At 42.5% G+C, this 17,402-nt stretch overlaps 1 protein-coding gene across 3 annotated transcripts in view; it reads left to right on the top strand.

Moving 5' to 3' along the window:
* The first annotated feature begins 5,130 nt into the window (after positions 1-5,130).
* LOC142408256 (solute carrier family 22 member 16-like) overlaps positions 5,131-17,402 on the top strand; it is a 53,865-nt gene continuing 41,593 nt past the window's right edge. For all 3 annotated transcript variants that reach the window (XM_075498546.1, XM_075498544.1, XM_075498548.1), the window contains exon 1: positions 5,131-5,233. In XM_075498546.1, coding sequence (XP_075354661.1) covers positions 5,184-5,233 — 50 coding nt within the window. In that variant the 5' untranslated portion in view covers positions 5,131-5,183. The remainder of the gene's footprint in view (positions 5,234-17,402) is intronic.

The following is a 17,402-nucleotide window of genomic DNA, read 5'->3' as shown; positions in this document are numbered from 1 at the left end:
CTCCAGACATACCGTGGAGGAAGAGGTCTTGCAAACGTGAAACTGAAGTAGTCCACACTGAAGTGTCATGGCTAGGTGTATCCTTGCAGATGTCCACAGTACAACTAGGAGACACTCACTAGGCTTCCAGAATCCTGTCTGGGCCTTTACTGGGCTGAATATAAATCCTGAGTGAGTTCTCTAGAGGGGTCTCTTGTGATTATTCCAGAGTCCCATCCAGGAAACAGTGGAAGAAAAAATATAGCCAAAGCCACAGCGAATGACTTTGGGCTGCTACAACTGCCCGGTGCCTGTGTGGCCTGCTGTTGGAGTAGCAGCAGAGAGGAAAAGAAGATATATTGAGCATATTTGTCTTGTAGTGGCTGCCGACAAACCACTCTCCCATCAACCTTGCTATGGCTCTGGTTCTGTAAGGCTGATGAGAAAATGCTTGGACTGTCATGAAAAAACAGGGAATTGCAGGATTCCTTCCTTGTAGTTCAGGAGAATCCCAAAAGTTTTTGCATAGCTGCCTGCACATGCTGATCCTCTTTATCAACCTACTCGCTACACTCCTGACCATGTTTTTAAGTCTGTTAAATGTATAATGATGCACAAGCTGTTGCAATCTAATTGCAAAACCCCCAAACCACCAAAGTAAAACTCATATAATGCCTTATTTTACTTTCCAGCAGACAAAAGCAACATCTGCTTACTTCCCTACTTTTCATAAAGACAAGTTTTCTGCAAGCTTTTTTCAACACCAGCAGTTCAATGGCTGACAGACATTTATGCAAGTAAGACCCATTTTGGGCTTACTCTCTAGAAGCTTCCATTGTGTGTTCATTGATAAATGCACTTGCAATGGTCCTGCAGGTTTTCCCTGGAAGGGAACAGAAATTGGTAACTTCAAAACAGGAGGTGAGGAGGTTATGTTCAAGCTATGTTGTGGTTGATTTCAGTGAGGTTTTTTTTCCACTAGTGTGATAAAAGCAGACACTGGAGACCACTCAGGGATGGACTTGACCCGCATGCTTGACTTGAGTGCTGGTGGCAGTAGCTAGATCATCTGTGTTTCTTGCTTGACACAGCTGCAGTTCCTGCACTCCCTGTAATACTGCTCCTCATCTGTGGGTTACAAGCCTCGTCAAAAGGAGTGGGGAAACAGATTTGTCACAAATTGGCTCCCTTTAAGAAGTCATTACCTGTCTCCATGGAAGGGTGTTGGCAACACTACCAGTTATCTGCTGTCCTCACCGCTTTGGTATTTAGGGTTCAGCTGTAATCTGAAGCTCAGCACACACATATGAATGTCCGAGAACACATACAGAAACTCACATCACAGGCATGTTCCTCATATACCTCTCATATTTTGGTGACACTGTCATTTGAGTTACAAAAGAGAGGGCCAGGAACAGCCCTTGCCAGTAGAAGCCAGATTTTTCCTAGTGGGAATGACAAACTGAAGGAGATTATTTTGTAAGCCATCTCTTCTCCACTTACAAGTTGTTAAGATCGCTTCTTCCTCAAGGATTGTGCAATATTGAGTGTCTCTGTTGAACAACAACTTGCTTGTGAGTGCCAGAAATGAGGTTAAACCTGCAACTGAAGTTTTTTGTGATGAGCCGTTGAATATTCCCCTTGTGGGACTAAAAGACCAACACTTTAAACCCCTGGAATACCCTGGAGTGTTGTCTGTTGTGAACACCCTCAATCTTCCCATCCCAGTTGTTTCCAAAAACATTACAGGAAAGGGATCGCAACCTCCTTTCAGTTCCTTCTGCTAACAAAATCCCTAAAATTCTGAAGTAAGTAGAGCTTGGATGTGGATAGCCTCATCTTGACACTTTTTAATTACAGGTACCTTTCATTTCTTCTTTAGATGTTCCCTGTATTTTCTGTAGCACAAGCATTTAGCACCCAGCACAATCCTTTGGAAAGAGAGCCGTGCACTCTTTGTGAACAGTACTATGACTATTTCTAGGCGACGCTGGTGAAAAACAACTCCGTGAGGAATAACGGTGACTAAAAGCACAGTTATTACTTCATGTAGCATTGGTGTAACAGGATAGGAGGAAGGCAGGCTTAAAGCATGTTGTGCATCTTCTGAGGCTTGAAAGAAACAAGGCAAATCTGTGACCACCACATGTTTAAGAGAGCGGACATTGCAAGCATTACATTAATAACTTCTGGAAGTGCAGCATGTGGGAGCTTCCTATTAACTTTAATAGGAGAGAATGCAAATTTCCTATCTTTACTCTGATACGGGCAGTAAAGTCATGATATTATCTAAGAGGCAAGCATAGAGAGAAAAGTGGGCGAGGATGCCTGTGAGAGATTCTACAAAGGGAAAATTATTTATGGATCTTTTTAGGTTTAAAAAATGGTGCTGAAAGGGATTTATCTATTTATTTCCTGCTTGACTTTTACACCAAAAATAGATCTTCCCTATACCATAATGCTGTTGAAAATGAATGAATTTACTTGTTGTAGGAGGCAAGACACTAAAAACAGCCACATGAGCAGCAACGCAATATTTAGCCAGAATGTTTACTATTCATTGGTGTTTGTTTTTGCAAATAACTATTTAACTAGTGTGGCTCTCTGGAGAAAGAAATGCTTTGTTAAAGTACCAGTGCTGCATTCAAGCACATACCATTTCAAACCTGAAAAACATTCTCCAGAAAAAGACCAAGGACGATTAAATTTAATGCCGATATTTATAAGGTAAAAACCATGCAATTCAAAAATTCTTACCGAAAGCAAACAAATCTGTCCTTAGACTTACTAGTTTACATATCCTAAGAAAGTAACAGCAACAAACTCTAGACTCGGTATTTAAAAAGTCCTTTGCAGATGCAGAGAGACATATGGGGAGCTTTGTCAAACGTAGCAATGCATTCAAAACTGTTGGGTGAGGTGAGGGGCCTAACAACACGTTAGCTGGGAGGAGCAATCCTCTACGGAACTTTTACTATTCAGGTTCCTAGTTGTGTAATGTGCTATTTGCTCATTTTGCTCGTCGGGTCAGGAGTCACTCGGAGCCACGGAGCCTGGCAAACATCTGCCTGGAACAGATTGCCACCCCGAAGTCCCAACAGCTGTTCTGTGCAGAGGAACAGTTGTGGCGCTTGCTTGGTGCCAGAGCCTCTTAAAGGCACATTTCCCCGCGAAACGGTGGAGCCTGACAGCCCGTGTGGTAGTAGAAGTATTTGCATCAGGTTTTGGAAAGGGAAGGTTGACTTCCAGTGATTTAATAGGGGTTTACTTCTCAGCTTTTTCTGTGCTTCCTAAAAAATGAAGTATGCATATAGTAAGATTGAATTGACTTGGCTTTTTTGCTTGGGGTTTTTTTTTCCCCTTGTGTTTTTCAATAGAGCAGCCCAGAAAGAGCTCATGCAATCTGCTGGAAATGTGTCTTTCATCACAGAATCATAAAATGATTTAGGTTGGAAGGAGGGCATCTGGTCCATCTCCTCACTCAGAGCAAGGACAACTCTGAACTTGGATCTACCCAAGAAGGGAAATCAAGTGTTCCGGGGAGGAAAAAACTTAAATATGAGAGCTGCACCTGCAACAGTTTTTTCTGTATCTTGCCTAATTCTCAGAGCTCAGAGCGACTGGGCATATCTGTTCCAACAAAACCCACTGGTAAGTTAATTACAAAGGCCTCCTGTTGTAACTCGCTTTGCTGATCCTCAAACAATTTCAAATTGATTATCTAGGCCTACTCTGGGTAAGACAGAAAATCAGGTCCAAATATAATTGAGGCTTCATTACAAATTGGAGTACTAATGACAGTCATGCAGACATGGGACACATTACATATTTTACCTTTATTAAATGATAATACTATTTTACATTGTGTGCTAAAACTTTGAAAAAACCCCATAAAATTGCAAAGTAATATATCCAAATAACAGAGCAGATTATAAGGCTACTAAAAATGACTCAATAATTATTAACATTCAGATAATGTCCTGGGAAAAAATTGTTTATACCCTCCTTTAATTGAAAACGTCCATATGAAATACACTAGAGCCTGAAATATTAGATTATTAATGATTGTCACAGGAGGATTTAAGCACATAATTGCCTCCTTTAATTTAATTTTAATGGGGAAAAAAAGAGTGTGCTGCAGATGCTGCCTGACGGGATAGGCAGAGATCCATCTTTCAGAGGGAAGTGTCCGAGGCACTCAGCCTGTGAGAGAGATTAAACCACTGTCGTGGTTTAGCTCCAGCCGGCAGCCGAGCCCCACACAGCCGCTCGCTCGCTCACTCCCCCCTGGTGGGATGGGAGAGAGAATCGGAAGAGCAAAAGTAAGAAAACTCATGGGTTGAGATAAGAACAGTTTAATAATTGGGGGGGGAAAAAAAGGTAATGAAAACAACGAGAGAGAGAGAGAGAGGAACAAAACCCAAGGGAAAAAAAAACAGTGATGCAACCACTCACCACCCGCCGACCGATGCCCAGCCCGTCCTCGAGCAGCGATCGCTGCCCCCTGGCCAACTCCCCCAGTTTCTATACTGAGCATGACGCCATATGGTATGGAATAGCCCTTTGGGCAGTTGGGGTCAGCTGTCCTGGCTGTGCCCCCTCCCAGCTTCTTGTGCACCTGGCAGAGCGTGGGAAGCCGAAAAGTCCTTGACCAGTGTAAGCACTGCTCAGCAACACCTAAACCATCAGTGTGCTATCGACATTATTCTCATCCTAAATCCAAAACACAGCACTCGACCAGCTACTAGGAAGAAAATTAACTCTGTCCCAGCGGAAACCAGGACAACCACTCACCAGGAACGAAAGCCCTACAGCAGTCGCACAGGAATTGAGCCCCCTCTCCCCCGCACACCGCCTGCCCGGTGCCGCTGAGGTAAGCCCGCCCAGCTCCCCCTCCTCGGCCGGCGGCGTTCCCGCTGCGCCAGGGCAAACAGGGCCGCCGGGGCTGGCGGTCCCGCCCGCCCCACCGGGGCCGGCTGGGCGCGGGGGGCGGTTGGCGGCGGGGCGGCGGCCGTTAGGCAGCGCCCCTGCCCGCGCGCCGAGAGGCCGCGCGCGCCCTTCCCGCTGAGGGGCCGGCGGGCGGGGGCGGGGCGGGGAGGCTTACCCCGCCGGGGGGCGGGCGGGCGGGACCGGAGGGTGCCGTGCCTCTTCTCCGCGCCGCCGGGACAGCGACGCAGAGGCTCCCGGCTTGCTGCAGCCCCGCCATGGCTCCCAGCTCCGAGCGGCTCTTCGACTCCCTGGGACACTTCGGCAGGTACCGGGGCAGCCCCGTCCCGAGCGGGGACCGCGCCGGTGGGCTGCGGCCCGCTGCCCCGCGCACTCGCACACGCGGACGGACAGAGGGACTGTCACACACGCACTCACGCATCCCCATGCAGGGGCGCGCACGCAGGGACTGACGGACACCCACACAGGCAGGGTATCATAGCTACCCCCACAGGGACTCCCACGCACACGGGGGCTGGCAGAGGGAGACAGCGCTGTACCTCGCGTGTGCTCACAGCATTGCAGAGGCTGCGGGGGGATTCACACGCACACGCCCAGGCTGACACACTGACACACACACAGGGGAGCTGGCACACGCACTGCACGCGTGCGCTCACGCAGGCTGCACCCTGGTGTATGAACTCACGCTATACAGACAGGCGCTGGCGCGTGTACTCACAGCGCTCTATGCACCCCCATATATAGTCTTCCATACACATGCTGTGACCCATGCATATGCTCACACACACTACTCACGCACATCTGTATATATGCCACGTTCACATATGCACCCACACACTACCCATTCACACGTAGGCTCACACACCTGTAGGCACCGCGTGCATTCGTGTACACTATGCATGCAGTTGGGCGCATTCATGTACGTGCACTCTTAGACACTTAACGTTCACACATTTCTTGCACATGTGAGTGTGCGCAGACACACACACGCACCCGCCCACACACAGAGCCCCAGGCCCTGGAACAGCCTGGGCACTTCAGGGGTGATAGGAGGGTACGAGGAGTACACACAGGGGTATTGCGTGACACACAGATGGGCCGTTTCTGCCACAGGGGCACGGGCTTGTGTGCGATAGATGGCGTGCTTTTATTGAGGTTGGGCTTGTTGCATGTGATACGTGGATATGGAGTATATGTATATCTATTTATCGGCAAGGGATTATTTGTATGGTAGATGGTGTGATGCGTTGTGGTGAGTTTTCTTCGATGTGGTTTGTGGCTATGATGTGTGTGTGTATACAGGCCTGGGTTTGCTAGATGGGATACACAGATGTGGTATGTGTGTGTGTATGCTTCTGTAGCTGTGGATGCAGGGCTGGTATATGAGTCTCTGCTTATAGAAGGTAATGGAGAAGAAACATTTGGCAAGGAAGTGAAATTTGAGAGGATATGAATTATAAGACTAAGAGGCGCACATTCTCACAGTGGGTTCTGTCCTGTACTTTCACGATGCACTGACCAGCGTGGATTTTGCAGGCGCATACTCCTCAGAGCAGGTGTCTGGAATAGACCCGTGTCACAATTTGGCTACAAGTTCAGGCTGTTGAATTGCAGCGTTGAGCTTTCTAGCTCAGTCACCAGTGGGCTAGCCTAACCCACAATGTTCTCCTCTCTATTGGGGGCAGGCAGGAGCGGCATTTTGAACAAAGCCTGGGAGCTCCTTTTAATGGTAGAAGTGCATATCTGAACTCTACAGCAGACTAGGCTCTTAATATCATGTGCAAGCAGTAGTGGTGGGTATCAATAGCCTCTGCAGAAGGTTAGGATGGAAAGACTTTTTCTTTGCTTAGCTGGGACCTACGCTTAAATTACATGTTTGGCTAAGTTATGACTTACATGCATATCTATCTGAACAATATCCCATTTGTTATCAGTTCTGGGTCAGCAACAAAAATACCTTGTTCTGTGTGAACTAGGAGAGAAATGCTAGCAATCGGTTTATTTTGCTGTTGCTGTTGCTCTTCTGTCTTGCGTGCTCTTTGTGGAAAGCAGGCACTTCACAGTGAACACTGAAATAACATGGAAGTAGTTATTCCTAACTACCGAAGTAGTTTTCCTACTTGAGAACATTTATTAATACTTTAGATAAAGTTTTCACAAGTACTTCTTGCAATTAAAGGGAGAACAATTCTACAGTGATAACCTCACATCTAGGGGCCAGATTATTTGAGATGCAGTTCAATAGGGGTTGCATTACGTTTAGGACCTTTGAGATGAACTGCAGACTACCAAAATTTGAATAGTTATGTTAGACACATGGCTGTTTGAGATTTCAAAGACCACATGCTAAAAGTAAGGATAATAGTAGCTTATGGTGGATGCACCTATTTAAAAAATGCTGTAAAAACCTCTTTTTAATCCCTTGATACTGCTAGATAAATGATCACACTTCATATAAAAAAGTTGTTCTTAACTGTAACTATGAAGTTAGTTCTGATTAGTTTGCATTTATGCATCATCATGACACTGACAGATAATCAATAATTTCTTCAGTTCAAGCAATTCTTATAAGGCCCATATAACCTAGGCACTATGTATAGATTCTGTTGATTTGCCACAGTCAGATTCTGAGCAATCCAAGCACGACTTTTAGTATTTTGAGACTGTTTTGATTTTCTTAAAATCTGACAGATGCGGTAAAGAATGGCCAGCTGTTTATGTGTATATAAATATATACATGGAGGGATTATGTATGCATTATATATATACGTAATATATATACAGCTATATAAAAATTATTCGTATACAGATAATATATAAATGTTTCACTTTCATTAAGATTGTGAATTTTGTGGAGTTGACATTCACATGGATGCTGACAATATTTTGCTTTCCATTCAGACTCTCTTTCAGAAGTCTCAGTGATGCCCTAGTTCTTACTGGGGTTTTGAGACATGCATGAACAACCATAAAAATGTAACAGCTTCTGTATCTTTTGCCATTAAAGGAAGACTTTATGCCTGTCTTTGAATTTGGGCATGGGTAGCATCTGTGGCCTATAAATTCAAGAAGGTTGTTTCAAACATTGTTCTTGAGTCTGTCTCTGGTGCATGAGATCACTGCTCGCTATTGCAGAGATGAATGGGAAAGAATAGTCCTGTCTGGCTCAAATGGTCTCATCTCTAATGACCTGCCAGGCCTTAAAGCTCCCAATTTACCTGCACTGAACTGCACCCTTCTCCCATGCAGCAGTTCCTGCCAGACTGTGCCTATGGGCTCTCCCTCTCTGCCCCCTGCCCCTTCCCCAGCCCCTTTCTTCCCGCCCACTCCAACGGCAATAACCCACTCAGGGGCCCATCAGGTAAAGAGGATATAGTCAGCCACTTGCCGTCGTTGGCAGGCCCCCATACTGGGAAAGGGACGACATGACTAACGGGCGTAAGGTGGGTAGCACAACATGTGCACGGCGGGAAGGTGTGCCTTAGGACCTGGCTGGCTGGCTCACACTGCCCGCACATCTAGTTCCCAGGTAACCTAAAGGACTTTTAATAACTTTAGTGACTTTAATCTACCAGCAGGACACGGAACTTACTTATCAGGTTGCTGGTGAGAAACAGGCTATGTATTTTGCAGCTCTGATCTACACCATGACAGAGTGCTGAACAGAGACATGATCTAATCGGGAATAGCTGTCTAGAGAGAAATCTGGTAAGGTACCTCTTATCGTAAGTGTGGATGAGAGTAAGGATTTGATTTCCCAGCTGGAACGTCTGGTAGCTATGAGATGCAGTTTACATGGTATGCAGAGTTTTCCCTGTGATTTACAGTTTTCAAATCTTGGCTTATACTTTAGCTAAAAGCAGGTGGTGAAAATTGTCAGGGAGAGAGGGGAAGACTGGGTGTCACTGACACTATTTGTAGGTTTTGTAATGGAAGTATTTCCAGAATCTTTTTTGAAAGATTGCATTTTCTTTTAAAATATTCTGTCTTTTACAAAGTTAAGTTATCCAGATCTTCAAGTGCTGGTTTTATAAATAATGCATTTTACTAGCAGTTAGACTATCTAATAAATTAACAATGACTGTTCTTTATCTTTACTGAAATGTTTGTGTATTTATTCAGTTTTTAAGATCTTTACATTGTTGTCTTATATGAACTTGTTGCCTGGTCAGTGGAGTTGCTACAATTTGGATTTTAGAAGCACCCATTAACAGCAACAATTAACCAGAAGTACAAGGATTAGCAATGGCTGCTGCGAGGAGAGCAGCAGGACAGGCTGCGTGTTTGGATAGGATGCTCACCTGTTGCAGCCAAACATGGAGTTCAGTAGAGATTAATACACTTACCAACAGTTTCAACATTTTCTGTTAATTTCCCTGGAACTTTTCTAGTGTTCATAAATAGGCCAGAGACTATGCTTAGCTCGTAAAAAAACTGGCTTGACTTTTGTAGAGATTCTTTCAATGGACTTCTACAACACAGATCCTGCTGGTCAGTGCCATAGTAGCAATATTTGAACACTCAGTGCTAACGCCATTTCTCTTCTGCCTGCTTTGTAGCGCTCTTGGTTCACTTCTAAAGTCCCACACCAAACGGTCTGTCTTCTTTTCACATCTCAGAACTTTTCGAGGCTCCTATTTTCATGCTGATGCCCTTATCCACTCTCTTGTTTCATAGCTCACAGCTCTTGTGATCAGATTACGTCTTCTGCAAATTGTGGTGTGTACATGTTACTTCCAGGAATTCTTGGGTTTGTATCAAATAACAGAGAGTCCTTCGTATCTCAAAGATCATGCTCGCCACTTCTTTTCACAAAAAGAAAATAAGAATACTTTCAAGCAATGATTTTTCAAACTCAAATATTTTATGGATGTCTTGAAAGGTTCTTCCCCAACAAAAATACATTTTTCAAGTCAGAAGTGTACTTGCTGGACATGCAAAGAAATAGGTTTTCCTTTTCCAAGTTAGCATGGAGAAACAGGCAATTGTATTCAGCATTTGAACAGATGATTAGCTTTAACTTAGAAAATGGAAACATTACAAGCTTTTTCTGAAATACTAATATATTTAGTGTTTAGTACATCCTACACAAAATTAATATTTTTAAACAATATAATGTGAATTTCTGTTTAAGCTTTGAGTAGTTTCCTGAAGATGAACAAAATACTGTGGTCTAGAGATTGTTTTCAAAAAACCTTTTTTTCCCCCATATACTGGCTACTTTATACAGTGGAAAAGTCTATCGCAACATATCTGTCATTCAGTTTTCAAAATGTATCAGTGGACAGCTGTTTGTGTTTACTGGAATGTGCCAGACAGAAGAATCTCAAATCTAAGTCCTCCTTTGGCTCCTAGTCAGGGATGGTGTTTGACAGAAATGCTTGATAAATGTTCTTCAGCTTTATAACTATGCTATGCTATAACATCTGAATCGGCCTGTGCTCATCTCAGATGTTCATAGGATAAAATGAGTGGACTTGGCTGCATTTCACTTTTTTCCCGTTTTTTTTTTGGGGGGGGGGTGGGATGATGTGCCTGGATATTTTGCAAAGAGTACTTGATCCTGTTGGGTGAATGGCATCATAATAGCCTTGGAGAAGCAAGACGAGCCATGTAGTTTCACAGAACAGACTCTAGCAGCTTAGACAAAGATCTTATTATCTATGCCTGACTAGGCAAAAGTAGAAATACTCTCAAGACTCAGAACCAAAGTTGGATACTGGCAAGTGCTCCTGGATAATGGGGACAACACACTAGCAGTGTGGTCTGCAAGAGGTACTAACAGTATTTGCTAGGATCCAGGCCATATCAGAGGCAGTCTAGCGCAGGATCTGCATAGACAAAAGTGTACTGCATCAGAATGTGCTGGGAACCTCACCCTGCCTGTTTCTGGATTGAAAAAGTGGATTATAATAATAGAAGCAGATTAAAAAGTAGATTACAATAATAGAAAAATAACTAAATAAAAGCAGGATGAAATTGCACTTGTACTATCTGTTACTTCTCTAAGGATAAAACCTGCAATACAAGCAACACTCAAACTTAAAGCTAGTAAATCAGTTACGATTTGTAAACCAGCTGCTGAGATTCAGACTGCACCTCTGAAATGTTAGCAACCCCCCAGGGTGGCTTCTAGACAAAGTCGTGGCATGGACGTAGTTATGGCAGCATGAGGCAATTATCACACACATCAAGGAGCTGATGATCAGCTGTTTCTTCCCGAAATATTATGGTATGAATGAAAATGAAATATATAAGGTACTGCACAGTGTGCTCCCTGTAATACAATGCCTGGGACTGGGATATCACTCCCATTAAAGCTCTGTCAATAATTTTGTCATAATAGTCATGATTTTCAGCAGTACTAAGATACCTCAGAGTTGGAAGGAAATGTTTTATAAAAGGACTTACTTTGGAAAGTTTGACCAGTTTATTGCAGGAGGTGAAATGATCCAAGTAGAAAACAACGTTAAATTTAGAGAATTTTTCTAAGGCCCTGTGGAAATTTCTGTGCTACCATTTTGCTATACACAACAAGAATGGAACTGAGATACGTACACAGCTGACATTTTCTTTAAGGTAGCTTGAGGCATGAAGCTATAGCAGCTGAGCAAGACCATGAGATTCTCAGCTTCTCAGAAATATGGAAAAAATAGCAAGACAGAGAAAATACCAACTGAGGTAGCTATGTCTCGGTTGCAAGGCCGAGACTGGAAAAAGTGTGATGACAAACAGTACAAGACAGAGATCTGCAAGTACTAATAGTGATGGTTGATCTGTAAGATGGTCCATATACCTGGAGAGAAATCTCAGCTGTCGTTGAAAAATACTGAAATTACCTAGAGAGCTAATGTATACCTTAATATCATACATTGACAGCCAAACTGTAATGCTCACCTCACTCAGAGCAGATGTTCTCTGAAAATCACACGCAATGAAAATGTGGTTTGAGGAATCTAGAAGCACCATCCATTGGGTCCCTTTCCTCAAGAAAATCTTTTCATTAAGATGTGAAGTTGGGTTTAGGTAGCAGCTACTATTAGGTAGCAGCATCAGAGGTGCAGCCTCAGCAGTGGTGCAATCATTTAGAACTTACGAAGTAGGCAAAAATACATTTTTTTAGCCTTTAAATTGCAGGCATAGATCTTTGTGTCCTTGGTGAAAAATTGGAAAATATTACTAATAATATTCATTTAGCCCTTGTTCTATAAATAAATGTTACCGTATCTATGATGTAATATTTCATTTGGTGGATGTCTGTCTAGTGCTAGTGAGAAAGTCAAATACAAAAGGTGAAAAATGAGCAATAATAGATAAGAAATATCCAAAAGCATTCTCTGACACAAAGCCACTAGATATATGGCGAAATTATACTGATGAGACCACATTTCATTTAAATAATTTATATTCATGTCTCATATTCCAGAACAAAGTATTGGTTGGATTTTTTTCTGCATCTTTGCAACTGGTGAAGGTCAGCAGAGCTGGGAAGTATCATAAACTTGTTACAGCTCCACCCTTCTGAGAGAGATAATCGTGTTAGTCCCAGGGTCAGAGCAACTGGGACCTCATCTCATTTACACTTGTATTTTAGGCTCTTTGGAGAACTGTTGTCCTTTGTAAGTCAGTGTAGCTGAGCTCAATTCTGTTGCACTTATCCCTTGAAAATAGAGGGGACAGTTGGTACAAAAATAGATTTATGTAGAAGAATCCTGGTAGAATCCAGCTTCATTATTGGATTCTTGTGGACAATGGGACCGGTATATTGCTTGTAAATATTGCTATTGTAAGGTTATTGCTATATGTAAGGTTAGAAAACAGCATTATTCCAGATCATTCCCTTGTATGAGCTGCCATAAGAGAAAGACTCAAGGAAAGAACCTGACAGTACTATGGAAGTATAAGCAGGTAAAAGAGCATTACAGAATATATTTAATAAGAGGTCAAAGTGCATTCTTAGCCTTGGAAACAGTAAAATCTGTAATTTGCATTTCTTTGTTTTTAATTTAAATTACTTCCAATTTTAACAGTTTAAAGAGAAAGGTAGTAGAATCATCTTCCTTGAATGACAGGAAATGGAAAGGTTGCTTTCCATTAAGAAATCAAGAACAATATAGAGTAAGTCAGTCTGTTGGTCATGGAAGAGATAAATGACCAATAAAACTAATGAAAATATCTTTTCTTCGGAAAGATCAATACTGCTCTTAAGATTTTGACTTGTCTTCTTTAGAGAGGTTGTAGAAAAGCTCTTTGTCTAGTTAAAATCAAAGGCAGTATGTCAAATATCCAAGATCTATTAAATCAACTTTCAACATTTCATACTATTTTATATACTCTACAATGTGTAAATCTCTCAGAGGAGAGAAAACAGAAATATTTTTCTTGCCCTGTGAAGACCCAGGCTAGCCAAACCAATATCCAGGACTGAAACTGGAAGGGGATATAAGTAAACAAAATTGGACTGAAGTTCAGGACCAGGCTGCTAATCAAAACAAAACAAAACAAAACAAACTGAAAAGCTCTCCAGTGGGAATTACTCATTTAATAAGGTCTTATTATGAGACAGATTCCCATGACCATTTGGGAAGAAGGGGTTGAGGACTTCTAGGCAAAGAGTGGGTTACACATTTGCAGTGAAGAGGAACAGTTTGGAGGGAAGGTGAGCTACAAACCTGCAAAATAAGCTGAAAGTCCTCTTGGCGCTCAGTAACTTTCTTTTATGTGGGTTTAGAGATAACCTGCCTTGCCTTGGAGAAGACAGCCTGTCAGGGATACTAACCTGGCCAAGCAGGAACATGGGTGGGACAGACTTGCTGACCTTGCAAGAGCCTCTGAACAGCCCTTGCAAGAGCTGAGGAACTATTGGTGGATCATCAGTGTAGACTCCTGAAGAGAGGAAGAAAGGAGCTATATCTTACTCCTCTTCAGTGTCCTAACTGAGCTTTAACAAAGTCTGTAGAAGATACAAGCTTCTCTGTCACACAAAGAGAGAAAAGCTGTTGATGCGGAGGCTATTTTCCTTTTGAATGTAGAACATAGCTGCTAAATATAGATGTACTTAAACAATTCATACATAAGCAAAACCAAGTTTAACAGAAGACAATACTTTGACCATACCAGACTGTGCATTAAATCAAATCCCTTTCTTGAAGTTGCAGAACTGTAGAATTACAAGTGTAGAATTCCATACACGTAGAATTGCAACTTGTCAGCAACTTGCTGCTATATTGTCTTTGGCAGCAAAGAATCTCTGGCTGCAACTGAGTTGCCTTTCCTAAAGGCATGCCTTGATTTATATATTGACTTTTGTCTCAAATTTTAGAAGATACAGTATTATGTGACACTTAATTCCCTAAATGTAACATCTTGTTAAGTGATTTTTTTTTTTTAGTGAAATATTCCTAAAAAGCTAGTAAGACAAAGGTGTCTGCTTCAGCTCTTCTGTTTTGCTCTTGATGAAGAGTCACTGTGATGAAAGTCATAATTAACCAAAGAACATTGTAAGAGTTGCCAACAGAGCCAGGGAGAGTAAAACGACACATTATCCAGGTAATACAATGCTTTATGTAGCCCACAGAAATAGACCAACTCATCTTAGTCATATTCTAGGCTGCAAAATTAATGCTATGGGTAAAATTATTGATTATATTAAGGAAGAAAGAAACAATGGAGCAACCCAAAATTCCATTACATTTCTGTCAAATATTTACAGAAATGTTTTAAACATAATTTGATCCACAGAGCTAATAATCCTTATTAGTTCTAACTGAAAACTCAGAAGACACTAGTATGTGCAGGAATGGTTACAAACATGTGCTAGGAAAGTGATGTCCAGTATGCTTAAATTAATTACACAGTTTTCTTACTTGTTTTAACTTTTCCCATGAGAACTTTCAAAAACCTATAAGAATGAGAAATTTTACAATCATTTTCCAAGAGTGGAGGAATTAAATTTCCAATATAGAAGTTTAAAGCCATGGGTAGTAAGTGTAACAGTAAGTATGGCATGGCATGATGAGAATTTATGCAGAATTCAGACTGAAAATGAGCTGTCTGCATCCAGTTCTTCTTAGGTGTTACTATGAATAGGAAACAAAAAAAAGAGTTCTTAAAAAGCATCATTTAATTATGACAACAGTAAGGCTTAATTATTTTGCAAAATAGTCTTTGAAGAATAGATTGCTAGTTGCTTCAGAATTGACAGTTTTCACCACTGCAAAGTAGGTATTCAATCCATGTATTTGTACCTTCAGCTATACCAGGTTTAGAGTTTTGCAATAGAAATATGTAAATAGAATAACAAATAAGTAAGAACATGATTCATATGAAAACCAATGAGTTTTATTTCAAGATTATAGACAGAAAAAAAAATCAGATAAAATAAATGTAAACTTCCATAGTTTGAACAAAGTTAGTGCAATGTGTCATCAAGGTAAACAGAAAACAATCTGATTTCCTAAATGGGGAAGTAAGAATGAAATATAACAGTTTATACATGAAGTACTGCCTATGTCTATAATTAGATGGAATCTCAATAAAAACATTTAAATTCTATTAGGCACTTTACAGATTATGGTGTGAAATGATTTGCGTACATAAGCAGGTGGAAATGCTACAGCGTGGAAGGGAATTAAGTACCTAATTTGGATTTGTCCCCAAGAAAGAGGCTGACCAAAAGAGAACAGTGTTACCAAAGATGCTGGAACTGAGTTTTCCCTGAGAAATAATGCTAGTAATATATCATGCAGACAGACTACATGCTAATTTTCTAAATGGTAGATGTTTATAAAAATGCTGTTCCTGGAATGTATTTTCAGGAACAACATGTACAGGCCAACCAGGTGATCAGGCCCAGTCAGCATGGGTTTATGCAAGGCAGGTCCTGCTTGACCAACCTGATCTGCTTCTATGACAAGGTGACCCGCTTAGTGCATGAGGGAAAGGCTGTGGATGTTGTCTACCTAGACTATAGTAAAGCCTTTGACATGGTTTCCCACAGCATTCTCCTGGAGAAACTGGCTGCTCATGGCTTGGACAGGGATACGCTTCACTGAGTAAAAAACTGGCTGGATGCCGGGCCCAAAGAGTGGTGGTGAATGGAGTTAAATCCAGTTGGTGGCCGGTCACAAGTGGTGTTCCCCAGGGCTCAATATCGGGGCCAGTTCTGTTTAATATCTTTATCAATGATCTGGATGAGGGGATCGAGTGCACCCTCAGTAAGTTTGCAGATGACACCAAGTTGTGTGGGAGTGTTGATCTGCTTGAGGGTAGGAAGGCTCTGCAGAGGGACCTGGACAGGCTGGATCGATGGGCCGAACCCAATTGTATGAGGTTCAACAAGGCCAAGTGCAAGGTCCTGCACTTGGGCCACAGCAACCCCATGCAACGCTACAGGCCTGGGGCAGAGTGGCTGGAAAGCTGCCCAGAGGAAAAGGACCTGGGCGTGTTGGTCGACAGGCGGCTGAACATGAGCCAGCAGTGTGCCCAGGTGGCCAAGAAGGCCAATGGCATCCTGGCTTGTATCGAGAAATAGTGTGGCCAGCAGGACTAGGGGAGTGATTGTCTCCCTGTATGTGTTACTGGTAAGGCCACACCTTGAATACTGTATTAAGTTTTGGGCCCTTCACTACAGGAAAGACATTGAGGTGCTGGAGCTTGTCCAAAGAAGGGCAACAAAGCTGCTGAAGAAGAAGGGCAACAAAGCTGTGCTAGAGCACAAGTCCTGTGAGGAGTGGCCGAGGGAACTGGGGTTGTTTAGCCTGGAGAAAAGGAGGCTGAGGGGAGACCTTATTGCTCTCTACAACTACCTGAAAGGAGGCTGTAGCGAGGTGGGGGTCGGTCTCTTTTCCCAAGTGACAAGCAATAGGACAAGAGGAAATGGCCTCAAGTTGTGCCAGGGGAGGTTTAGATTGGATGTTAGGAAAAATTCTTCACTGAAAGGGTTGTCCAGCATTGGAACAGGCTGCCCAGGGAAGTGGTTGAGTCACCATCCCTGGAGGTATTTAAAAGCTGTGTAGATGTGGTGCTTAGGGACATGGTTTAGTGATGGACTTGGCAGTGGTAGGTTAACGGTTGGACTTGATGATCTTAAAGGTCTTTTCCAACCTGAATGATTCTATGATTCTATGATTCTATGATTCTATGAATGGAAACATTCCCAAGTATAGAGCCTGAAGTGTTACTACTGTTCAAGCGTAACCAGTCTTCTGTGTTTAGGACTAATCCAAATAATTACAAAAGAAACCTAAATAACTTAAAAACTGCACGGTCATGTTCTTTTTTAATTAAATTACCTGGTATATACCCTTGACACACATAAAACAGGAAGGACAAGTGGATAACTAGAATGAGATAGACTGACTCCAGCTCTGCCATTGGAAGGTGTCAGAATTGCTGTTGCAATTGCAGTCCATTCCTGCTTGCCTGCCCTGTTCCCACTGTGATTGCTGCTCCACTGGTAACTGCTATAGCCCCAC

This window comes from Mycteria americana, chromosome 3 (assembly GCF_035582795.1).
Source record: "Mycteria americana isolate JAX WOST 10 ecotype Jacksonville Zoo and Gardens chromosome 3, USCA_MyAme_1.0, whole genome shotgun sequence".
In the NCBI taxonomy this organism is placed as follows: Eukaryota; Metazoa; Chordata; class Aves; order Ciconiiformes; family Ciconiidae; genus Mycteria; species Mycteria americana.
The sequence above is the reverse complement of the archived record's forward strand: the minus strand, read 5'-3'. Positions and strand labels throughout refer to the sequence as shown.